The 27,049-nt window shown below is 41.4% G+C and overlaps 1 protein-coding gene across 2 annotated transcripts in view; it reads right to left on the bottom strand.

The window, feature by feature from the left end:
- Positions 1 to 10,613: 10,613 nt before the first annotated feature.
- Positions 10,614 to 27,049, bottom strand: part of STAC (SH3 and cysteine rich domain) — a gene marked incomplete at its 5' end in the record, with an annotated part of 80,848 nt that continues 64,412 nt past the window's right edge. The window contains 5 exons of one of the 2 annotated variants that reach the window (XM_083378363.1): positions 10,614 to 10,813; positions 20,951 to 21,085; positions 21,735 to 21,786; positions 22,405 to 22,493; positions 24,162 to 24,232. In XM_083378363.1, the coding sequence (XP_083234489.1) occupies positions 10,715 to 10,813; positions 20,951 to 21,085; positions 21,735 to 21,786; positions 22,405 to 22,493; positions 24,162 to 24,232 (446 nt within the window). In that variant the 3' untranslated portion in view covers positions 10,614 to 10,714. The remainder of the gene's footprint in view (positions 10,814 to 20,950; positions 21,086 to 21,734; positions 21,787 to 22,404; positions 22,494 to 24,161; positions 24,233 to 27,049) is intronic. The other variant, XM_083378364.1, reaches the window with a different exon arrangement.

Genomic DNA, 27,049 nt, shown 5'->3' with positions numbered 1-27,049 from the left:
ACCATTAAAAGTCATTTGCACTGTTTGAAATTGTTCTACCAGCAGCTAGATCTGACTGCTGGCACAGGGATGGATTCTATTGCAAATCAAGGCTGTTTCCGCAGGAGGCAGAGGAGAGGTCCTGAGGCTTATGGAGCGAAGGAACTGGATGAGGCTGTCAGCAGGCCCAGAGGAAGGGAGAGAGGATTTTGGAGGAGTTGGAGGTGGCAGCAGCATGCTCTAGGGGCGAAAGGGAGCAAGGCCCCTTTAAGGAAAAGGTGGAAGAGCCAGGATCAGGAAAAGAAAAGGAGGCAAGGTTGTCGTGCAGGAATACAAGCTAATCTGAGGGCTAATCCACAAGGAGCACCATTTCCATCTGTCCTGTTTGTCAACGTTCATTCCCTAGACCTAGAGACTAAAATGGATGATCTGAAACTTGAGCTGGTCACGAACAAGGAGATGAGAGTCTGCTGTGCTATAATCTGGACAGAGACATGATTAAAGTCCTCTATTCCAGACAATGCTATCAGTATGATGGGCTTTTCAACATTTTGGCAGGACAGGAGCAGCGATTTGAGTAGAAGATCCTATGGTGGAGGTGTATGTATGTATTAATGAGAAGTGGTGTACCAATGCTATTCTTCAGCCAGCGCTCTCCTGATGTCGAGTGTCTGGCTGTGAAATGTAGATCCTTTTATTTGCCAAGAGAATTCACTGTCATCCTTATCATAGCTGTGTACAGTATATTCCCCTCAGTGCCAACAAGAATGAAGCCCTGACTGCTCTTTATTGCAAACTATCCACCCAGAGAGAGTTTTCATTGTGATAGGGATTTCAATCAGACTGACTTGAAAGCAGCCCTCCCTAATTTCCATCAATACATGGATTTTGCTACTAGAGGTGTGAATTGTCTGGATTTATCTTACTGTAATATTGAGAAAGCATTTAAGGCTGCCCCTCGTCCTCATTTTGGCTCCTCAGATCATCTCTCTGTAATGCTTACACCAGCATATAAGCCTTTGTTAATTAGAGAGAGACCAATTAGAAAATAAATGAGAGTGTGGCTGCAGGAGCTATGGAAGCTCTACAAGACTGTTTTGGGCAAACAAATAGGAACATATTTAAAGAGTTAGCAATGAATGGACAACATACTGATGTGAACGAGTATGCTTCTATTATGTCTGCTTATATCCAAAAGTGTATGGAGATGTCAGTGTTCTTATGTCTATTATCATGTGAGCAAATGAGCAAATGTCATAGGAGGTCCGTGTAATGTTGAAGGTGAGAAACACAGCTTTCAAATCAGGTGATGTGGCAGCACTTAGAATAGGAAGAGATGATTTGAGGCATGCTATAAGATCAGCAAAGCAGGCCTATAGTCAGAAAGTGCAGAATTTCTTTCAAGATCCTATGGATCTAAGACATATGTGGCAAGGTATTCAGGTAATTACTGATTATATTACTGATTACCAGGACTTTTTTTTCTCATAGAACGCTCAGAAAGCACTGCTGATTACTGATATGTAAGGGTGACACAGACTCTCTAAACAAGCTAAATATGGTTTTTGGATGGTTTGAGGCCACAAACAATGTTCCAGCAAGGAAGGTTGTTCCCCTTCCTGATGAGCAGGTGCTTAGGTTTGATTCAACTGCTGTTTGGAAGGTCCTGCCGGAAGTCAACACTCGGAAAGCTGCATGTCCTGATAATATACCTGGGTGAGTACTTAAGAAATGTGCTGACCAGCTGGTCACTGTTCTCACAGACATCTTCAATCTCTCATTGCATCAGGTCGTGGTTCTATCATGTTTTAAGACCGCAATCATTGTGCCAGTGCCCCAAAAAACTAAAATCACATGCCTTAATGATTACTGTCCAGTTGTACTCACTTCCATTATGATGAAGTGTTTTGAGAGATTGGTAAAGGACCACATGTTTTCATGCCTTCCCCCTACATTTGACTCATTACAGTTTGCCTATCAGAAGAACCGCTCTGTAGAAGATGCACTTTCCTATGTGCTTCATCTTAGCTTGGCACACCTGGAGGGGAAGAATACTCATGGGTGAATGCTGTTTGTGGATTTTTAGTTCAGCATTCAACACAATCATCCCATAGCATCTGATGAACAAACTGGCCCTATTTATGTAATTGGATAGTTGATTTCCTTATTGATAGGCCCGTTTCTGCTAGTTGGAAAGTTTCCAATTCCATCTCCTTGAGTCCAAGTTCTCCGCAGGGCTGTGTCCTGAGTCTGCTACTGTTCAACTTGATGACCCACGACTGCTGTGCCAAATCTGCTATGAATCATATTGTGAAGTATGCAGATGACACAGCAGTGGTGGGTCTTATCTGGGATGACAATGAAGACGCTTATAGGGAAGAGGTGAAGGCTCTGGTGGACTGGTGCAATAAAAGTAACCTGGTTCTAAATGTTGATAAAACAAAGGAGATCATTGTAGATTTTAGAAAGAGCCAGCATAGTCATACTCCACTCAATATCAAGGATGCAGCTGTAGAGGTGGTCAACAGTATTAAGTATCTGGGGGTGCTGATAACTAACAATCTGAACTGGTCTCTCCACACATCATCCTTAGTGAAGTGTGCAAACCAGCATCTGCATTTTCTGCATTGGATGAGGAGACCACATCTCTCCTTCTGTCTTGGCCACTTTTTACAGAGGCAGGATTGAGAGCATTTTAACAAATTGCATCACTGTCTGGTTTGGTGGCAGATAGAAAGTCCGTACAGCGAATGGTAAGGACAGCCAAGAAGGTCATAGCAAGCTCGCTCCCTGGTAGTCATCATGCTGCTTATAAGCGCTTTGTACTTAGAGCTCAAAGCATTGTTAGAGACCCCACACACCCACTTCATGGTCTGTTTCTGTTGCTCTCCTCCGAGAGGAGGTTTCGAAGTATTTCTAGCAAGACTACCCAATTCTGTTTATAGCTTTGTTCCCTATGCCATCCGTCTAGTAAACTCGAAAGATTCGTTTTTCTCGCCATGCACATGTATACATAATCCAAATTGGACTGCGTTGTTTCTCTGTGTCGTATAATATATGTGGGTATATGCATAATTCTGTATTTATTTATTTATTTTTGTCATATTTCTGGAGTGTATATCAGAGATGGTGATCCTTTGAGAGCCGATTAGTGTACATTCCAAGTGACAATAAAGTTATATTCTAAATGCAACCTTTAGTATAATAAGAACATGAATTTGGTAAATACTGTATTTTCAAATGAGAAACTTTTATGTAGGAAAGTTAGGCAGGAAAATTCTGGTTCTCTTTCTCTCATTTCTTTGAGAAAAATGCAAGGGGGTGAAGCTTGTTCCTTTTGGGCAGCTGGGGCAGATTTTATTTGTTTAGTTTGGAAATGGCTTCTAGATCTCTTATCAATCTGAAAAAAATAGATTTATGTTTAACATTGAATTGTGAGAACTGATTACCAATCTGAGTTCTCACACTCATTTAAAATATATTATTAGAAATTGGTTGCAATTAAGGAGAGAAGTGGGTCATTAGATACTGACAAAGGGGTTGGATTCAGTGGCCCTTCCAGTTAGGGTTGTGGATGACTGGGGAGAATAAGAGGTGCTCTGCCAAGGAGATAGGTAAGATAAACTCATGGGAGATGCATTATATCCTTAGTTTCTATATTTTTTGACAGAGAAGCCATTATGGGGCTCTCTTGGAACAAAGTGGCATTACCTATGCAGAAGAAGACAATATCAACAAGTTCATGGAAATTTTGAATTTGACCAAAATTTTAAAAAAAGTAAAAGTAACATAAGTTCAAAAGACCAAATGTGACAATCTGATTGTTAGAAGGATAAGATAATCCCAATAACTGTAGTGAAAAGTGCTCTGAACAAGAGACCCCTATAGCAGCCCCACACGTTGCAATGCTTTGTGGCCAGTCTATTTTGCCATTATTGTAAGAGTTTACCTTGATGTGCATCTTTCCTCCCATTAATGCTGAAGCAAATTTCCCATCGACTTACAAAGTATGCATTTCATTTACAGTCATTTCATATTTATGAAAATTACTTTGAAAGAATAACTGAAAAATATTTGAGGGATTGTCCAATTTAGTTGTGACATTTCTATAAAACACAAATCATCATTAGCCTGGACAGAACAGGAAAAGACAGAAATTGCACTGAGGTAGCCCTTTAATTGTGACTTGAGTCAAGGCAGTCCTTAATAGCTCTGATGGCATGGAACTCTCCCTTGAGATGTCTTGAATAATGCAGTGAGTGCATCATTGGTGAATTCTTTCTATTACAATTCCCAGGAAAGGTTTCATTTTCTTGCTCATATTTTCAGGATGGCTGGCTGTGAGGCTCTTTTTACCCTGTCCTGCCCTCTTTCTTTTGTTCCAAAGCTAGAAAACACATGCATTTTCTTTTCTTTCTCTGCCAATGTTCTAAAATAAGTCTGACAGTTATGAGCGACACACATTCATTTGGTCAAGGAAATGCTAGAAAACATTTGACCAAAGCAGAGGGCATAATTCATAACTGCTGTGCTTACAATAATGAATCATTAGCAAATTACAAAATGCTTGCTGTGTAATTATATTAAACATGTCTATAATGGGATTCATTGCACTCAATAACTCTCAGTGGTACATATTTATGCACTTTTTAGGATTTTTCGTAACAGACATAGCAGCTCTGTCTTATTTTAAAAGGGGAGTGGGAAATTTGTGATCCTACACATATTCTTATTCTTAGTCAAAATCCCATCAGCTTGGACCCAGAATTGTTGCTGTTCTATATGATTGGAATATCTGAGCAAGGGGCAATGAATCAAAATTTCTCAATCCGTTTTATATTGTTTACTGTGCAATTCTATCCATGTGTGAATTCTATTATGCACAGTGTAGCTTATTCCCAAATAAATAGTATGAAACAGAAATTAGGAAGAATTCTGATAGGTCAGAAATATGAGGCTGTAATCTTAAATATTCTTATCAGGTCATAAGCTCCTTTAAAGCTTAAATATTTATAACAGTATTGATAGGGCTGCAGTCCTACAGAATGCAGTGTGACCTTTTGGAGTAAATAGGTATAAACTCAAATTGCAAGTTCCATTATGCAAAAGTTTCTCATCCAATTCTAGAATATCCTTGCCTTTGGTCTATTCCAAAGGAGAATTCACTTAGTGCTGTTTATCACTGACTTTTAAACTAACAATGGGCAGCAATTTATTAATGATTTATATTTTGTATCTAAGCATAGCATATTAATCAACAATATATTTCACTGAAGACTATTATTATGTGCCTGGTGCTTGCATAATTTATGATGGTAAATGGAGTAGGTGTTAAATGTGCTAATTTGTGCTAAAAGAATTGTAGTGGTGGATTTATATAAAAATGCAAGAAAGATTTCCAATATGCATTCATAATATGACTGATAAAAGGATGGATTTCTAAACTTTGGCAGGTTCCTCTGTTGGGTGGATATTTAAGCTAACCCTAACCCTAACAGGTGGCATTTTTAAAATATATGAATAACCAGATTAGTCCAAATTTGTTCTTTTGATTTGATTATGTCATCAAAAATATTGAATAGAGAAATACTTGCATGCTAGATATTGTGGGATTCCAACTCCCTTGCCCAATGGTCAGCTATAATAGAAATTCTGCTACAATATCATTTATATGACTGGAAATTGCCACTATATTATGTTAAATGAATTAGTCTGACAACAATCAGTGCTTATTCAATTGGCTACCTTCTCTTCCCCAGTTTTGGGCACATTAATTTTGAACACATTATGCAAACACCCAGTTCCTTAAAGAAGTCCTTAGTTTTCTGAAAGGTCAAAAGAAACAGAAAAAAAGAGAACAATCAGCAGGAAGGATGGACTTGACCTCAATGGAAGTGGGCATGCTTTTGGTGCTAGACTTCTGGAGGAAAAAGGAGGAACCTGCCCCACTTTACATCAGGGAGGAGACTGTGTGGAGTTTCCTCCTTTAAATTTCTGGGAGTCTACCTCTGCGAAGATCTGACCTGGAAAGTTAATACAACCCAAGTGGCCAGAAAGGCCCAACAGAGACTTCACTTTCTCAGGGTCTTGCAGAAGAACAGGGTACAACAACGGCTTATGACCTTCTTTTACCGGTCTACTATAGAGAGCGTCCTCTTGTATGGTATTGTGGTTTGGTATGCTGGTCTCACAGCTGCGGATAGGAAAGTATTACAGAGGGTGGTGAGCACAGCACAAGACACTGTGGGCTGTCCCCTGACACCACTGGATGACATCGCCAGGGCTCGCTGCCTTGGAAGAGTGAGGAAAATTCTCAGGGATGACTCACACCCTGGACGGTATCTCTTTACTCTCCTACCATCGGGTAGGAGATATAGGAGTATAGCCAGCCGTACCAACAGGCTGAAGAACAGCTTTTATCCATGGGCTGTTAGGCTTTTGAATGGGAAATAATTTTATAAACTTTATGCATAATTGACTTGCGAGGCCGGTGCGTTGTGCAATTAGCTCACAGGGTATAATAAGATGGAGGATTTGTGTCACTGTAAGTTGGGGGTGGGGGCATGAAGGGACGCTCAGCCAATCTCAATGTATACATGGTTGTACTTTGACAATAAGGGTTCATTCATTCATTCATTCATTCACCTGAAGGGACAGATTAGGACAGATTTCCTGGAGAAGATCTGTCTACATGATGCTAAGAGTTGACACTATCTTGAGGACAGTGGTGTATTAGTGATAACCCTAATGAATAATCCATACATTTATTTCTAAGTGTATTTTCCTGACCACAGGTGTGCAAAGTAGTATATAACTAAGATATAGTTGAATAGAGATGTTAAAATGTACATGAACACAATGTCTAAATGTGAATAGTTAACAAAAAAAGATTCATGCAGTGACTTAAAACAGTGTCCAATATTAAACATGAATATTGTACAGATATTAAAGCCTTTGATCAGCCACAGCTAAGGATGTGTATATGTGCACATTCATTTCTGATTTCACCATGAATAGTAGTAGGGAAAAAGATGAAAGTCATTTGTTTGTAACAGTAACATAAATCAGTATGACATGAATCCAAGAGACTTTTAAAAATTACTTTACTGTTTTATTGCTTAGTATCAAAAGAAATGAGACAATGATTAAAGGCCATTGTGAATTGAAAGTAATATTAATATTTATCCTAAGTTGCAGGAATGAAAGAGAAATTGAAGTAAGAGAAGCAGTTAAAATAGGGCAGAATCACAGTATATATTGAACTGAAGTAAACAATAGCATGTACAAATGATTGTATAACATTATTTAGTCTTTGCATACTAAAATACAAGATAATCATTTGAGGAACCCCCTAATTCTGGTCAGTGGTTTGAAACCAAACAATGATATAAAGCAGGTCAGGTAAATAGTATCTCTTCTGTACTGCTACTTTGTTATAGGCAAATGTTTATTTAACTAGTAAACTGACTGGCTTCCCTTTTCAAAAAATAAAATGCTTTCAAATGAACTCTGTTTCTAGCATTATAGGGATCATTTATTACAATTTTGCTTTTGGGGTGGCTTTGTTTACATGAACAAGTTTAAGGAAATGGAATGGCTATCAATGCCATGTAATACCATTCCACAATTCTGGAAAATGGGCCTTTCAAAGGAGTAAATGATAAAATCATTTCAAGTCCTGAAGGCATCTACTCTGGTAGCAAATGCACATCAAGATCCAGACAGATACTGAAACACAAACCAAGCGGTGATTTTCTTTTGGGTCATAAGGATCTCAAGTCAGCGTTAATAAAAACAGGACACTGCTCATTCTTATCTCTCTCACGAGTGTGTATCCCAGCTCATGATTAGTGCATATTTCAAAAGATTCTAGTACATTTTAAAATCAAAAAAGCAAATCATAGATTTAAAAGGGGCCTAGAACTTCTTAAGAGTCACCACACTGGATTCTCCTTAAGTGCCATGCAAACAGATTTTGTTCAGCCTCAAAGACAATCTCTCATCCACTTGCATAAAAAAGAAATGAAAAGCTAACTCCAAACTTCAACTGGAATCAAAAGGATGTTGCTTGTGTTGGTTGTCAAAACAGAATGTGAAACAATGATCAAAATTCTGTTTTTTCCCAGAGGCTATTATTATCATCCCAAGGCAGTGTTAATTCTATTAGACTTAATAGAAGTTTATATATGTCCATCATTTTGTTGGATTGCAGGTGGTTTGTGCTATCAGGTAAATTGCTAAACCTTACTGTTTGAACGTTGTGTTCATTTTTCAATGTGTACTGGTTAATCTATTTTTCTTTCAGCCTATATGTTGAGCCCTGCTGGCTCGCCACTCCTCGGAGACACCTCTCAACCTCAGGGGGGAACCAGCCAGCCCGGTATTACCTGCCTCCTGCTCTTCCAGACATGCCGACCAGCCTCCTGTTTCTGTTCTGTACCAGCCTGCTATTGGCCTTGCAGAAAAGGCGACCCCTTTACAGACGGCAAGAGGCTGGAATACGTCTGCCAAATTTATTACAAAAACAAACAAGACACGAACCAAGATACCGGAGCTTTGAAACACTATCTGAGCGGTTGCTTTTAGCAAACCAGCCCTCCCCACACAAGTCCTTTATAAAGAGTTCAGTGCGTGGCTTCTCTCTCCCTCCTTCCGAGAAGCCCCATTGCCTTCCTCTGCTTACTCCTACTTGACTGCCTCCTGCGTCGGGCGTCCTTGAACAGGGCCAGCTGTGGGTCATCTTCATCCACACTGTCAGGCTCACACAGCTAGGTCTCCATGGTGACCAAGTGGGAGGGGCCTGCCTGAGGGCTATCATCAGCAAGTTCTTCAACACCCCCCTCCTCCCCCTCATCTGAGTCATCTGACCCAACTGCCGAACCCACAGGCTGACCCTGAATCACAACAGTTTCGTCCCATGGCTCCACAGTGGCGCAGAGAGCTCATCCCACCACCCATGCAGCATGAGACGCTTGTAGAGTGGGACCGGCACCGCCGGCTGCCAAACGGCTGGAGGCCGCACCTGCACAGTCCCCTCTCTCTGCCGGGCCAGCACAGGTAACCGCCGCGGTGGCGTAGGGGCCTCGGCCCATCATCCGGGCAGCATGGGACGCTTGTGGAGCTGGACTGGTGCCCCCGGCAGCCAAATGGCTGGCGGCCACACCTGCGCAGTCCCCTTCCTCTGCCGGGCCTTCGGAAAGGATCCTCGGGTCTCTTCAGCGACCGGCCAGCCGTGGCTACTCCAGACCGGCGCAACCAGCCCAGGAGGCACATGGCTGTCAGGCCAGACTGGTGGTGGGGACACGATGGACGCAGCAAGGGGCAATGGGGGCTGTGGGTGTGTGCGTGGGGGAGGGTCTGCACGGTATGGGTGGTGGGGACGGGGAGAGGATGGTCGGGGAAGCACAAGGAGGGGTTACAGGGCTTGGGCTGGGTGTTACCTGGCAGACCCACCTGACGCTGCTGCCGCGCAAGGAGTGGAGCCAGCGCACAGGGAGGAGATGGGTGGGGTCTTTATTGGAATGTGGGCAGATGCTGGTTTGTGTTGGCGGGGTGGGACCGGGTTGTGTCCAGATGATAAAGGAGCATTGGAGCAGGATGCTGCCAACGCTGACTTTATCCCGGTTTAGTCTTACTGCTTGGAAGAAGAATAAACGTTACTCGTACCTTGGATGTGTCTGTGGTTTGTCGTCAAGGACGTTTCGTGACACCATATATATCTGCCGATATATGCTTTTTTCATTCTGATGGGAACTGAGTACCCACAAAAACAAGCCCATGTTGTGTTTATGTGCATGTACCCTCAAACATGCTCACATCTATGTACACACACATATTTAAAAATTGAAAATGTATTTAATATGTCTGCAGCTAAATTTCTTGTTCCAAGCAATGTTCTTTTGGTAACAATGTCTAACGAGCATCACTGGGGAAAATATTATGCATCACTTGCATAATCAGAATTTACATCTGTAAACTGCAACTGGTTGTAGATATACAAACTCATCAATTTAACCTACTCCCTCCCAAAAAAAACACACACAACAAACCTGCAGAGAACTGGTAACGGGTAGCAGCATGTTTCCCAAACTGATGTCTACATGTTTCACTTAAACTGCTTTTTAATAAAAAAAAATTAAAAGTCAGAACTAAATATTATCCTGATTCCCTAAAATGGGGAACAATATTTTAAAGACGAGACTCATACTACATATTTCAACCATCAAATCACAGTAGTTCACAGGAAGTCTGAACCCATCCTAATGAGTCACATATCAAACAACATTGACTAAAAGTTCCTACCAGTTTTCTTAAGACATCTGAACAAGATTAAAACCTAACCTTACAGGTTAGTTGCCTATTGCCAAAGGGTAACCATTAGTAGCTTTGCTCAGGAGAAAAAAAACAAAACAAAACAAAACTCACCATCCAGTTTAATTTTTTACTTGTCTTTTTAGAAAAGCAGCTCACCCTCCCCTATTTTTAGAAAAGCAGCCCACCCCTCCCCTCCCTTTATTTAGTTCGTTTTCTAATAATACACTTTGTTATTGACCAACCACTGTTTGTTGCTTCAAAGCAACTAAATGCATGATAACAGTTGATCTTTGTAGTTGTCTCCAGATTTCCCTAGTCATCTTTAAGACAGCTTGTTTGGGTAGACACAGTGCAAAATGAAGCAGACAGGTCTTGCTGGCAAAGCTTCACTACTGTACTGCAGTTGCTGAGCGGGCAAATTTCAGATGTTTTCTAAGACATCTACTGGGACAAAGCCCTTTTTCTTCCCACTGTATACTTTGATAAACCCGCCGTGTTCCTTTTCTGAAGTTATGCAGATCTGAAGATAAACAATGGAGAGAACAGTTAAACATTTCTCACACTCAAACACTACTTTTATTATGGAACTCAAATAGCTGCTGCATAGATGAGACAACCTGCCGTAAATAGATTGAGCTGAACCAGGCTACCTAACTTTGCAGCCCTCTTTTAGATTTCTTTGATGTTTGCAGAGGATATGAAGTTGGAAGCTACTGAGATGCTTTCTAAACATAAATGTTCAGTTCATGTGCTGTACACTGTTTTATTTATTCATCATATTTATTAGCCACTTTTCTTTGTGACAATAAGCCATTTCTGTGATAAAAGCTGTTAAAAATAAGCAAATTACTTTGGCTGAGAAGTTTGCTAAGAGTTGCATAATAAATGAATTAAAACTAACTGGGATGATGGCTCAGAGAAATTCTCAATTAGTTGCAATCTTACCTGTATATATGGTTTGTACAACTTTAACTCCATGGAACTCATATGTTTAATTAAGCACTGAATTCTTCTTGGTGGCTTGAGATCACTGTTAACTTTTTCTCAAGAGTTAGGGGAATAATATAGCCTTTGATGGCTTATGTCTTAGTCTAATCCACAGGTCTGCAACCCGCGGCTCCGGAGCCGCATGTGGCTCTTTCAGCCGTCTCCTGCGGCTCCCAGTCCTCTGACATGTGCAGTTGGGGAAAAAAAAGTGGGACTAAAAAAGTTCAACCAATCAATTCAAATATGCAGGGTAGGTGCATATCTCGCCTTGGCTCCACTCTTCAGTCAAACCCTGTTCTGAGCATGCGCGCATGTACATGCATGTGCACACATTTTTTGCAGCTCCCAGTTTTTCCTTTTGTGAGGGAACCAGTTCTGAGTGGCTCTTTCACTGTTTCAGGTTGCTGATCCCTGGTCTAATCCTATGTTCTGATGAGTCCAAACGTAAGTTAACCACATGAATAAACACTGTAACTTCAGCTGAATATGTCCATTTTATATGCAGGTAACAATTAAACAAAAGCCATATCCCCAACCTACCTCATACAGTTCTGCAATTATGAAGAACATAAGTCTTCATCTTTGCATGACACATGCACAACAGTGACAACTTTCTTCCAAATGTATGCTTTTAAAATAGTTTCTTCTGCTTAGCCAATCAGAATTATTTTTACTGACAACTTGCACAAAGTACATAAAGAACAAAGAATGTCTTAAAAATCATCTGCTATCAGAAATCTGTATCTTCTTGTATCCAAATGGTACTTAAAAATAATAAATCCAATTTTTCCAAGCGTGATAAAGAGAAATCAACCCTGTTTGACTCAGTTTCAGAGGTGCCAATAGCAAGTGTTTTCAAAGGCTTCTTAAAATAAACTAGTTCTGAACTGATACATTAAAACATATATATGTAAGCAAAGTTAATAGACATGAAAATTATGGACAGATCCTATAAGACATACACTGCAATGTAAATAACTATACCCATAATGTCAGCTACATCTGGCATGACAGCCAGTTTGGTAGCGTGGCTAAAGGCACTGGTGTAGAAAACAGAAGTCTCTGAGCGCTAGTTCTGCATTAGGCACAGAGCCAGCTGGATGACTTTGGACCACTCCCTTTCTCTCAGTGTAAAAGAAGGTGGCAATGGTAAACTATTAAATGCTGCCAAGAAAACTGCAGGATTTGTCCAGGCAGTCACCAGGAATCAAGAATGATTTGAAGGTATAATAGCTATAGCTATATTCTCATCGAGAAGCTGACTGACTTGAAATTCTCCCCCGCCATCTGCGATTGGATTCAAGACTTTCTTAGGGTTCGGTTACAAACAGTGAGGGTCGGGTCTGCTTTGTCCACCCCCCTGAAGCTTTGCACCGGCACGCCACAGGGCTGTGTGCTTAGCCCCTACCTGTACTCTTTATACACTTATGACTGTGTATCATCTGACCCATCCACTGCGATAATCAAGTTCGCAGATAATACAACTGTGGTGGGTCTTATTACAGGTGGGGATGAGACAGCATACAGGGCGGAGGTACAAAAACTATCCATATGGTGTAGTAACAACAACTTGCACCTAAACATCGGCAAGACGAAAGAGATGGTGTTAGACTTCCGGAGAAAAAAGGAGGAACCTGCCCCACTTTACATCCGGGAGGACTGTGTAGAGAGAGTTTCCTCCTTTAAATTTTTGGGAGTCTACCTCTGTGAAGATCTGACCTGGAAAGTTAACACAACCCAGGTGGCTAGAAAGGCCCAACAGAGGCTTCACCTTCTTAGGGTCTTGCGGAAGAACAGGGTAGAACAACAGATAATGACCCTCTTTTACCGGTCTACTATAGAGAGCGTCCTCTCGTATGGTATTGTGGTTTGGTATGCTGGTCTGACAGCCGTGGACTGGAAAGTATTACAGAGGGTAGTGAGCACAGCACAAGACATTGTGGGCTGTTCCCTGACACCACTGGATGACATCGCCAGGGCTCGTTGCCTTGGAAGAGTGAGGAAAATTCTCAAGGATGACTCACACCCTGGATGGTATCTCTTTACTCTCCTACCATCCGGTAGGAGATATAGGAATATAGCCAGCCGTACCAACAGGCTGAAAAATAGCTTTTATCCATGGGCTGTTAGGCTTTTAAATGGGACATAATCTTATGCAGAATTGACTTGGGAGGCCGGTGTGTGGTGTAGTTGGTTCACATGGTGTGGTGGGATGGAGGGTTTGTTGTCACTGTGTGTTGGGGGGAGAGAGCACGGGGGGGAGGCTCAGCTAATCTCAATGTACACATGTTGTACTTTGACAATAAAGGTTTATTATTATTTATTATTATTTATTATAGTTTCTGTTCCCTATATAATTTGTTATCTACAAAGATGACTATTTTATTTAGTACTTTATTGTCCTTACTTAGGAAAAATGCTAATATATTTGACATTCTTTTCTTTTCCCTTGTCATCCTTTCTTTAAAAATAAAGCTGATTGGCTCTTGCCTGTTCTTTAAACTTTAAATCTCTTCAGTCCGATTGTCTTTTTTAAAAAAAAGACCTTCTGTTAGCTGCTTCTTTCTCCAGGCAGACTTGCCAAATTTGTCATCCATTAAGCCAGTGGCCTCCAATCTTTCTAGCCTGGTGAACCGGCTGGGGGAGGGGAGAGGGAATGGTTCCATGCAAGTGACAGGTGCACGCAGCCACCACAAGCACAAATGGAGCTTCATATGTGAGTGCACCCACCCGCCACAAGTGCAAATGGAGCTGTGCACATGCACGTGCTCACCCACCACTTCTGTGGCCCGTTTCCAAATGGGCCACGGACTGGGGGTTTGGGACTCCTACATTAAGCCAAAGGAAACCCATTAGCTAACTCACCAGGAGTTAATAAATCATTACTGTTACATGGGCTTTGCATGCACTAGCCACATAATTCTCACTTCAGACTTGAATCCAGATGGCATTTTTACACAAGTATTTATTTCCAATTCACACAGTCATATTTATTTATTAAATAGATATGTGCGATGGTTTCTGCACCTTATCTCTAAATAATTTACAATAAAAGTAGCAATAAAATATACTAGATGACCTTTGTGAAATGATCACTGCTGGACTGAGAACTCCTGCCCTAAGAATTATGCAATTTCTGAGTGAAATTTAAGTTAGTCTGGAAGTTAAGTTTTGTTATTAAGGTGTCCCTTTTCTTTTTATCCCAGAATTAATTTCCTTCTGGAGTCCACTAATAGTTAAACAAGAACTGCATTGACTTAATTAAGAATGCTATAACAGAGGTATCACTCATTGGTTTTATCCTGCAGTTATGCCTATTACACGGACAGCAACATGAATAGGCAGAACTGCTCATATGTCCTAATTCCACTGTTGTCTCTGACAAACTTATTTTGTTGGGTTGAATAATGCTCAACTAGCGGAAAAGCCTATGTGACCAGAGGTGACAGTGTGTCAACAAAAAAGTATGTGTACCAAAGGCAAAGCTTCTCAGATTAGTATTTCTGGCTTCTGAAATACTGCGCACTATGAACAATTATGACAGTGATGGCAAACCTTTCAGAGACCGAGTGCCCAAACTGCAACCCAAAAGCCACTTATTTATTGCCGGGTGCTGGGTGGGTGTGCTCCACTGGGTGGGCGTGGCTGCAGTGGTCATGACAGATTGGGTGGACGTGGCCACCTCAATGTTGCTCATGAGGAGGGAGACCTGTGGGGGGTGGGCAGGGTTAGGGGAGATCCAGGGGGTCTCTGGAGAGTGAGGTGAAGCAGGAGGCAGGATGGGGGTGCCATTGCTGTGGGGCAAGGCAAGGCAGGGACCGCCTTGACACCACTTGGCCCCCACACAGAGAGGCCAGTGAGCGCATGGGGGCCAATAGTGTCCATCAGCAGCCACAGCCTGCCGGCCCCTCGACTGGCACACTCTGGGGCTCCGCAGCCCACTGTGAATACTGGGCTAGCCCTCCAGCAACAGGCAGAGTAGGGGAGGGGGGAAGTGCGTGATGAAGAAAGAAGGTTAGAAAAGAAATGGTTTGGGAAGTGAGGGCATCTGGGCAGTGGTAGGTGGGGCAATATCTCCAGCTCCGCAGCAGCAGAGACCCTCCACCTGCCGCTTTGGTGGCTGTGTGGGCAGAGCTGCGAAGAGGGCTCGGAAGTAGAGTGAAGGGGAAGAGGGGGGTGGGTAGGTGAGGGGGGATCTGCTGAAGCCATCCTGAAGAGAAGACAAAAAGCAGCCCCACCTCACCCACCTCTGAGCTGGACAGCCAGCCGACAGTTAGAGGCAATGCAGTGGGTTGTGCCCAGGAAAAGGAGAGCATACGAGGCCAGAACAGACGAGACAGGGAGGTGGGAAACCAACCATGCCAGGATACATCTGGCCATGTGGGACCCCGGAGAGTTAGCAGGCAGCTGGTTGAAGAGGGACAGTTGTGGTTCTACCTACTTTATTACGTGCCAGGCTGGATAGGAAGTGGCAGCGGTGGTGATCCCTACATTGCCAGGCCTGGCTGGCAGCAGCTCTGGAAGTGAAGCTGTGCCACCCATCCTCACACTGGTGGGGCCAGCAGTGGATGAAAGTGGGCTCTGGTGTGCACACACCCCTCACAGCTGCCACTCTGCATTGTCCTGCGTGTGCCTCCAGCCCCTCGCCGCTGTCTCCATCTGCTGGGGCGGAACTGGGGAAATAGGCTGGGTGGGGTGGGGGAGCTGCCAGTGCCACTGCCACAAGGTGAAAGGGGATCGGAACCATGTGCCCGCTTCCCAGTATCCTGCTGCAGCCTCTTATGCCACCCCACTGGTGCTGTGGCCGATTTCGGCAACACTGCCACATCATGGCTGTGGCAAGGTACCAGGAAGTGGGTACGCATGGGTCAGATCACTCTTCCCCCAACAGCTTTGCCTTGTGGCAACAGCATGGGCAGCTATCCCCCCCCAAACCGGCCTGTTTCCCCAGCTCTGTTATCAGCAGCAGCTCACTCAGCAAGCTTCGGCACAGTTGCCTTCACTGAAATATGGAGGCCCCATACAGCTGCCATCACCCCACAGGCCCCGCTACTGCCAAATGAGAGTGAGACTGGAAAGAGCAAAAGTGAGAGGAGATACACTGACCGGTTGTGTAGAGCACCACTCGAGGGAGCTGCTGCCTGTAACAGAGCCAGAAAAACAGGCCGGGTTGGGGGGCAGCTGCTAGTGCCACTTGCATGAGGCAAAGCTGGTGGGGAAAGAGGGATCAGACCCACACACCCACTTCCTGGTATCCTGCTGCAGCCTCTCACGCCGCCCCATTGGTGCTGCAGCAGATTTCGGCAACACATCACGGCAGGATATCAGGAAGCGGGTCACATGGGTCCAATCTCCCTTTCCCCACCAGCTTCACCTTGTGGTAGCAGCATGGGCAGCTCACTCCTGGCCCATTTCTCTGGCTCCATTGCCAGCAGCAGCTCCCTCAGTGAGTGCCCCATCAGTACAGCTAGTTCCTCTGCTGATGTCATAGCACAGGCGAGAGGCTAGCGCGCTCCAGTCTGAAGAAACAGCTCTTCCACTTCTATGGGCTTCTGGTTCGATCACCTTCACCAAAATACAGAGGCCCCATACAGCTGCCATGGCCCCACAGGCCTCGCTACTGCCGAAGGAGGGCGAGACTGGAAACAGGAAAAGTAAGCGACTGCCTCTTCACATGATCAATTTTCAGGCAGCCTGCCTGTACTTATGACTGCAGGGACATTTCAGTACCCACCAACCGCCCATCTTTGCTTCATCTGTACCCTTTTGGCAATTCTGCCCAACAGAATTGGCAGCAATGGGCTAAAGCAGAGGGCCCGGGGCTTTCAACAGTGTCAGCCAGCTGCTGCTGCTGCTCTCTGGCCTCTTCTTCAGCCCCTTATGCAAGGCTAGTGCTGGCCATGCAAAGCTTTCTTCTCAAAGCGATAGGGACCATTCTACAAATTGCAGGTTGCCTTGCAATGTTTCCGAAGATTTCTCAAAACCTCATGAGAAGATTGTGCTCACCTTTCTCCAAATCGTCCACAGCCTGCTTGTGATAATTAGATGATTTGGAGAATAGCATGCATTATTTGGAGAAAGACAGGTATGACCTTCTCATGAGATTTCAAAAAGCTTCAGAAGCCACCCAAAGTGTCATGTGATTAGCATGTTCAGTCTCAGGAGGAAGGCCTGTCATGGCCAGCACCAGTTTTGTATTGGCCAGGCTGAGCACTCCTTGTCAGCAATGGGAGAAGATGTTGAAGACTAGCTGGATGCAGCAGTGCCAGCAGAGTACAGGGAGGTGGGGATTTCTGAGTCTTTGCACTACAGTGCTGGGGTGCCTGGCTGCAACATGGGGCATGAGGTTGCATATCTCATTGGTGGTAGTGGTGATGGCCCCAGTGGTGCTGGGGCTGAAGTAGAGGCCTGGAAATGGTGGCAGCTGGCAGAAATTGCTGAAAGCTTGAGCCTCTACTTCAACCTCAGTGACAACATTGCTGAGGAATGCCACTTTGCAGGACAGTTAAAAGGGCAAAGGTTTGGGGGGAGATAGGTAGATAGGAGGAGTTCAAGAGGAGGCAGTCGCTTAATTTACCCGAGACTTGGGGATGGGAGAGTCTGAAATGGAACAGCTTGGATCAAGGTGGGTTCTTGCCTAACAACTGCTGGAATTCAGTTAATGATGGCAAGACATTGCCAGAATCGATGTTGCTAAGCAACATGTCATGTGATATCATGCTTTATGACTGTATCAGATTGCTGATATTCTACTATTACAGGTTATTATAGGTGGAGAATATCTCCTAAGTTACCTTGGGTATTGGTATTTCTAATGCACAAATTCATCTTCATTTGATCTATACATTAGTAACTATCTGCCCAGTGGCATCCTTTAGCATACCAGTTTGTGTTAAATGTTTCCACATTGTCTTTGCAGCTTCAGATTTTCTTTTTCTGAATGGCAGTGTGAGCAATTAAAAACCTCTAGGTTTCAATCTACCCATTTTATAAACATGTTAATACCTGATGATCCGTACAGCTTCCTGAGTAGTATGTTGAATGCAATCTGATCTAAGAGGCCTATAATCTGGAACTATATTGTCAATAATTTTATACTGTCTTCTTATACTTCTGCAGTCAAATATAGATGCCTGCTTATTTTATTACACAGTTGAGGTTATGCACTCTTGGCATACATTTCCAACATCTCCTGTCATCCCTTCCAGGATAAATAGTAGATTCCCCCCCCCCCTACGACGAGGTAGCACAGTCTAGGGGAAGGGAGAACTAAAGTAATTAGAGGAATAAAATTTTACAAGTCTGGGTATTTATTGAGAAAATGGCTTTTTTCTGAACTATTTTCTATACTTCCCATCCTTTGGACCTGGTACTTTCTCTTGCCTAGTATTCTATTGTGAAAATCCAGTCCAATATGGATCTCTGTTTGTGGCTACATTATTTGAATAGTCTAGGTATCCTTTAATTGTAATAACATTTTGAAGGGGAGTTATGTGTTAACTGCTTCCTAATTCCCTCTCAGAACAGAAAAATAACATGTACTATTTTCATTTCGCTCGAATCTCAGCTTCTTCACAAGCATTATAAGCAACTTGAAGGAAAAAAGGTACAAAGCCATATAAACACAAATTGCCTCACTGTCTGGGCAAGAGACTTGGCATACGTAAGGGCACTAAAAATACCTCTGCCCTTCTGAATAACATTATACAGTGTTCCTGTTGATGAAACATGATGCGTAAAAACCTCTTTAGTTCCCATGACAAGCATATTACTGTTTGTATATTCATGCCTTATCCAGCGTATGCAAACTCTCATTAATATGAAGAGTTTACGTCAAAATGTAGACCTGAGATAGGTCTACTAATTTTTAAAGCATCCTTATCAAGAAAAAGGAATGTAACTTCATATTGGAAATTTAGATGCACACAATATTATGATGTGTAGGGTGAGTGAGGTAATTGGTGAATGGTGCTTTGGCCTGGGAGGAGGGAACAAAAAGTGCAAAAGGATTGTGGGGAGTCAGAAGGTCAGGCAGCAACATCAATATTTCCATGCTGTGATGCTTGCCCTCTGGCGTCAGATTCTTCCTGAAATCTGTGAGGCTCCCACCCTACTGACATTCCAGAGGGCCCTGAAGTCTAGGCTGTTCTCCCAGGCCTGGATTAAGGTGGATGGAAACTCTTCTTGGATATATGTGTTTCTACATTGTGCTTCTATTTTGTTTGCTATGTTGTGAGCTGGCCAGAATCATTTTGGAGTCAGACAGCACCTAAATCAAATGTGTGTGTGTGTGTGTGTGTGAATATATATGCATGTGTTTGTGTTTGTGTGTGTATGTGTGTAATTTTTTTTGGATTGCTAACAAAGAGTTAAAGGCAGCAATCCAAATAAATTTACACAAATATGAGCTGTCACTGTTGTGACTACAGCCTGTGGATGGCCTTGGGTTAGGCTGAAACAGGCAATAAGATTTGTCCCATGTTTGGGGCCTAGCAAGGTATTCTAAAATACTTAACAAACACTTTATATATATATATATATATATATATATATATATATATATATATATATATATATATATATATATGTGTGTGTGTGTGTGTGTGTGTGTGTGTGTGTGTGTGTGTGTGTGTGTGTGTATGTATGTATGCATGTGTATATGTTATGTATATGTTATGTATATATATATATATGTATATATATGTTTGTGTATGCGTGTGTGTGTGTGTATAGACATATATAGGTGCATATATATATCTGTGTGCCTCTGTGTGTGTGTGTGTGTGTGTGTGTGTGTGTGTGTGTGTGTGTGTGTAGGCATATATAGGCGAAATATATATATGCATGTTCCTGTGTGTATAAAAAGAAAGTTCATGACTGTGTAGGTTGAAAACATGTGGAAGAGGCCTTCATCCTGCAGTGGAGATAGACTATGTATGTATCTATGATTAAACTAAATGACCTAAGGCAGATTTTTTTCACTCTTCATTTTCTGTATGCTCAATTTGCCACTGAATTTTAGCCCTGCCCTTTCATAGCTATTTTGTACTTTCACAAAGAAATATACTGTATAATCGGTGGACATTGCCCATTTGTTTCCATTGCAAATGCCTATGACTATCCATTGCTATGTGCTTTAATAGCATTGCTTTAGCTTGATTATTGGAATAAATAAAAACTAATGTACTTTTTCATCCCACTGTTGCAGATAAGAATTTTGCATTTCACAACTTATTCCTATTAATTCGGATATCAGCATGATTCCATAGTAATCCCTTGATTTAAATATATTTTATGTTTATAAAAATAGCAAAAAAATTCTCCTATACGCATTGGGACATGTATTAATAATCTCTTTTTCAGTCAGCTTTGTATTAATTGTGTTCAGTGCTTTTTTTGTAAATGAAAAAGGTGCCAGAACTCCCACATGTCACATAACCTGCCTTGCCTACCCTACAAGGTTCCATCCAAAAAAGGTGCCGGAACTCCATTCTGAGCATTCTATGAGGAAAAAAGCCCTGATTGTTTTAACTATTTTATCCATGGGTTTGAATCTCCAATCTTCATAATTTTTTTGGGGGGGGGAGTCATGAACCATGGAATTTCATGGGACGGTTAAGTTGGGTCCTTAAAATTTTTAAATAGAGGAAAGAGTTCTAAGTTTACTTACTTGGTTCTCTTTTAGAGTTATCTGTCCTTGTTCCTTGCATCCAATAAATGTTCTGATACATTTGAAAACTTTTTCATCTTGTAATCTTTGAACAAAATTAGCAGGAAAAAAACCAGTTCGATCTTCTATTTTTCCCTGTGAACAGACATGGTGACAAGACAATCATTACATAGTATCAAAGTTCGTATTTTGTATATGTTATTTTTCAGTCACTTCCTGAAGTTAGTATGTTCTGCTTTCTCTTCAGCTACTGAGATAGCTAGCTTTGTAAAACAGTTCCCACAGAGTCTACAGTCACCCACTGAGTTTCATTAAAGTTCAGAGGAATTTGAAGTTTAATCATTCTAGCCTTGGTCAGATGCTCTAACCCATCTTCCCCAACACTGGCTCTCTAAGTATGGTAGATTACAATTCCCTTTATCAATATTCATCAAGTGATTTGCATGCTGGTTGAGGATAGTGGAAGTTATAATCCAGTATAGTTGGAGAGCACTTGGTTGGTTCTATAATTAATGACAATTTCTAATGTAGATAACCAGGTAATTTGATGGTTTATTTGCATTCCCCTGCTTTATGTCTTGGATTTTAATCTGAAACAGAAGGAACGTTTATTTTCTCACTGTGAAAAAGAGTAGCTAACCAAAGAACTATGCTAGAAAAAAATATAGTTCTACAATGGAGTATTCGGTTACAAATGAATTTATACTCAAGTATTGACCAAAAAAGTATAATACAATATTCACTTTTTCCATTTTCAACACTATTGAAGCTATTTTGATTGTACCTTCCACCAATCTTCATTTGAATCCTCCAGTAGTGTAATTCTATCTCCTGGTCTATGATTAAAAAGCAGAAATATGCAATTAGTTTATATGTCTCTATTAATATACAAAAGCACCAGTACATTCTGTCATATATTCATCCATCAGACTACATGGTAAAGGTAAATGTTCCCCCGCACATGCATGCTAGTCGTTTCTGACTCTAGGGGCCGGTGCTCATCTCCATTTCAAAGCCGAAGAGCCAGCGCTTGTCCGAAGACGTCTCTGTGGTGATGTGGCCGGCATGACTAGACGCCAAAGGCGCACGGAACGCTGTTACCTTCCCACCGCAGTGGTCCCTATTTTTCTACTTGCATTTTTACGTGCTTTCGAACTGCTAGGTTGGCAGAAGCTGGGACGAGTAACAGGCGCTCACTCTGCTACTACATGGTAGAATTGTACAAAATTATCTGTAATGTTTAGGTGATACAGTGTTGATGGGATTAAAAACTATTGGTTTTGATTTTAATAAAATTAGCAAAACAAGACAATCACAACTAAATGCAGTCTCCAGTGGCATCAATTCACATGTTTTTTAAAGCATGGATAATGTGGACAATGTAATGTATAAATATGTATATTAAACAAATAAAAATATGCATAGATGAACTATACAGAGTATACTAGCATTACCTCATTTCCAAATCTTCATGCTCCTGTGGTACAAATTTGTACAAGGCAACATAGGTATTCATCTGTACTGTATCTTTATTAAGAGATCCCTTGATTATAGAAGAGAGGGAGCAAAGAAGAGGAAAATAGATTACTACCAGTTTTGCAAAAAAACATCATATTGGAAATCATAGTTGCTTTTCCTTAGACACTGTGGTGGTATTTTGAAATATATTTGATTTGTTGAGTACTCATGACCAATGGCTCCATTTTGGTCTTATTTTATTCTTTGTTGTTAACTCAGTGTAGACCATAAATGGTGAAATGTATCCGACAGGGTCTAAACTTATTTTGAAATAAAATTTAAAAAGCTGGAGAAGGGATATTTAGCAATGGATAATAACTCTAGCAAACTCTGTTTGAGAAGCTACTATTATAGCTAGGTCAACAGATTTGTATTATTTACTGAACTGATACAATCCCAAATCCACTAAACAAGACATATACAAAAGAGTGATCTAGGAAGGTAAATGGAGAATTTGGAAAGAAATTGCTTTTGATTACATACAGAATTTAGATTTTTTTCCCAGTATCAGAACTGGCTTTATAGACAAATCAATTTCTATTTTCTCTCAAGCTTTCTTGATCTCAGTAGCTTATATTAAGAGACGGAGAAAAGGCTTTTTATGGTTGTTCTCATTCAACCATTGGGAACTGGAACTATTCCACATCAAATATGTATTTATGTCTATTTCTGTCCATATTAGTTCTCTGCATAAGTAGTGATTTAAAAATGAAAATTCATATTTATTTCCAGACCTGTGTCAAAATATAATATACATTTTCTAAAATATGTATTCTCCTGAATACTTTTCCTTAATACATGCATTTACCAGCAAAGAAATATATATGTACAGTAAAAAATGGAACAATTTTTCTGCATGCTAGTACAGAAAGTGAAAATTAGAGTTTATTGAAAACTGTATGCTGAACCAAATCCTCCATTTCTACATAATGCAAATGTTTTAAACCATTCAGTTCACAGATTTGACTATATCTTGGCTAAATCTTGAATTGAATGTGGAACTATTATCTACATATTTTATTATAAAAGTCCAAGTAAAGAAAGTCCAGGTAAATCATCTAAGTTGTAATGAATACTGAGTTTGACAAATGCCAAAGATAAAAGATAAAGAGATCTTTGGATCTGTGAAAATTTCTCACTTATGTGTAGTCTAATAGGTATTAAAATAATGAACAGATGCAGACAAACTCATCTTTACAAAAGCAGGAGGCTTCAACTTCTTCCATTGTAAGACTGCAGTAAAAATGACAAAGGTTTTGTCACTAACTTGGCTGGTTAAATGGTAAGCTTTAAGACAAAATGATTGGGATATGCATTTTGGCCTTGCTCTGGCCATTTCCCTCCATCTCTCACCCCAAATTAAAAAGTTTTGCAATGAAATTGTAAACCTATTTGCCTGAAAGCTTCACAGAACTGGAAATTCTTAGCAGGCAGCTATATTCAGCTGAATTATTATAATTATAATTATTATAATTTACCTTCCTATAATCCTGTGATTCAGAGGTCTGGGAATGGAGCTATAGAAGCAATATATGCATGTCCAATTCCAAGTTTTACTTTAAAAAATAATATTTAGGGAGCAAAAAGCCTATTCTGCAAATTATCATTTATTAACATATATATGTATATTTTATTTATTAATTTATATATTCACATTAAATATAATATACTATTATCATATCTAAAAATTCACCTGTAGTGCAGAGTTAATTTTCTTTGGTTCTTCTCCAAAATCCAACACACCATTTACTGAATATGTAAATACTGTAATCAGAGAGAAAAATATATTTTAGGATCAAGAGCCTACCTGCCAAAGAACACCACCAGTTGTACTACTATTATATTTTTACTTCATTTTGTCTTTGCCTGCAAGAATTTGTAACTTGCATTTCTACTAAGATGCCCTTCCTAAGGGTTAAACCACCAATGTCCTATACTTGTATTTCAATCTGTGAAATTTTTTAAAGAGAAAGGGTTGAAAACCATGAACTTTGATTCTATTATTGGTATTAAAAACTTCACTTTTTCAATAGTCCCACTTATTCTTTAACTGAAGAGGAAAATATGGGAAAAATGTAAAGAATGTAAAAATATTTAGGAATGATAGGTCCTAACTATGACAAGCAGTTATTTAATATTACATGTATTAACAGCAGCGAGAATTATCTATGCCCAATACTGAAAAAATGAAAATTTACCGACTGAAGAAGTATTAATAAAGAAAATACTAGATTGTGCAGAAATGGCTAGATTAACTGTCAAGCCCCGTGGGCTTGCCACTTCAGGGAAGGGAAAGGGAGACAGCTGAGGGAGCCTGCGGTTGGAAGGCAAGTTGCTGATGTCATTGCCTGATGACCAGGGCATCCCCCTTTGCCTGGGAATCCCTCTGCCTGACCTCTGAGTAGCTGAGGCTCCTGGCTACATGCTGGACTGTTGGAGATGACGCTGGAGGGGGGAGGGGGAGGTCAGCTATGCTGGTGGTGTTCTGTTATATATATTTCCTCACTTTTCTTCCTCACAAACAACATGACATATTAATTACTGTCAACATTCAACAATTCTGTTTTCAGAAGTTTAACTATTTTTCTGGAACTGATAATGCTTATGTGTGAATATCAATTTTTACCAAGTATCAATTGTCACCAGACAATGGCACTTCCCTGGGAATCTGAAGTGGATATCTTTGTCTCAGAAGGATCATTCGATCTCTTCCTCAAGTTCTATAAATGCTTGGTCCTTGGCAATAATGCCATATTCCATGTTAGAACAAGGCAAAGCCTAAAAACTGCCTTATAATATGTATGTACTTGATTTTTAATCATCTATCACAACTTCCATGGCAACAAAGGGGGACCACGAGCAGGCTCTCTCCCCCTCTGTCAACACAGACTGCAACTGGCTCTGGAGAAAGGAGGAGAGCCAGCACAATACAGTGCCACCCATCCCTAATTTGGGTTTGTTCTGGAAATTGGGGCTGGGCAACACTGTACTGTGCTCTCTTCCTTTCTCTGGCGACAGTTGCAGTCAGTGTTGACATAGGAGAGACCCTTTTACTTTATGGGGTATCTCAGGAGTTCAATTCTTTCTCCCCTTCTATTTAACATGAGGCCTCTGGGTGAGGTGATTTGTCAGTTTGGGGCATTATACCATCAATACACAGATGACACCCAGTTTTTGTATCTCTGTTCTAGGCCATTTGACAGATCCTGATCCCAGTGTCTGGGGCTGGATGGGGCAAAACATGCTCAATCTTAGAAAGATGGAGTTGATGTGGATATTTGGGCCACCTGGAGATAAGTTCTTCCATTCATAGGGTTTTACTGCTCCAGACAGAACTGGAACACAATCTGGGGGCTCTCTTGGACTTGCGGCTCTTGTTCAAAAAGCAGCTGGTAGCTGTGTCAGTTGCACCTATACTTGGACTGAGAAGCCCTGCCCTTGTAACCTATAGGCTAGAGTATTGTAACATGCTCTACATGGGGCTACCTTTGAAGACCATTCAGAAACTTTAGATAGTGTAGAATGTGGCTATGTGGATAATAAATGGTTCCATATAAATGGTACACGTAACACTATCCCTGGATGACCTGCATTGATTACTACTGTGTTCTTGATACAATTCAGTGTGCTGGTAGTTAAAGCCTGACATGGCTTGGGACCATGATACTTGAGACATTGCCTTTTTCCAAAGGCAACCTGTTCAACCAAATCAAGTGCAATGAGCATGCAGCCAGAGTGCCAGCTGACAGGGGCCAAAAGATGAGCTTTTCCACAGTGGCCCTACTCTATGAAACATCCTGTATGGAACACCCTCCCTTCAGTGATTAGAATGTCCTCAACCCTGTTAGGCTTTCATAAGGTCCTAAGAAAGTGGCTCCCATTCTTGTTAAGGACCCCTTTTCCTGGCTGCCTTGCTAAGCGGCCAATCATTTTACCCCTATATATTATTTAATCTGGATATTTTTAAGATTTTTAGTATTTTAAATTTATATACGTATACTGTATGTGTTTGTGTTGTGTGTTTATGTATATGTGTACATGTATATATGTATAAATATATTTAATTAATTGTAAGCCACCCAGAATTATTGACTGAGACTGGTGGCTATAGAAATGGAATGAATGAGACTTCCGGTTTGCCATCATGGCCGCTGTGGACACTGGAAGGTGAGCTCTGTCTTACGCATTCAATTTCGCATTGCTGGGGGACCCTGGAAAGGGTCCAAAGTTGCCTTGTAGGGGCAACAAGCAAGGAGGGGATCCCCACCTGATCACGGGAGGGTGGTAGCCCTTCCACTTGATCTGGGGCAGCCCTCCAAACTGGCAGATGAAAGACTGGCCATAGAAATATGGCCCGTCACTAGGCTGCAGACAGTCGAAGTCAAACTTACTACCAGGCACTTCTAAAGCAGCATGGATGAGACTGGGTAAGATCTGAACCTCTCTTCAATCCTATCTTTTTTACCTGTATAAGCTGCCCAAAGTATTTTTTCCCCTGTGGAGAGAGGGAAGGGAAATCCTATCCTACCCTCTAAGAGCAGCAGCAACTGACTATCCAGGGGAGCTTAAAATGTTGAAAGA

This window comes from Vipera ursinii (assembly GCF_947247035.1).
Source record: "Vipera ursinii genome assembly, chromosome: Z".
In the NCBI taxonomy this organism is placed as follows: domain Eukaryota; kingdom Metazoa; phylum Chordata; class Lepidosauria; order Squamata; family Viperidae; genus Vipera; species Vipera ursinii.
Note: the sequence above shows the minus strand (reverse complement) of the source record. Positions and strands in the feature narration are given on the sequence as shown.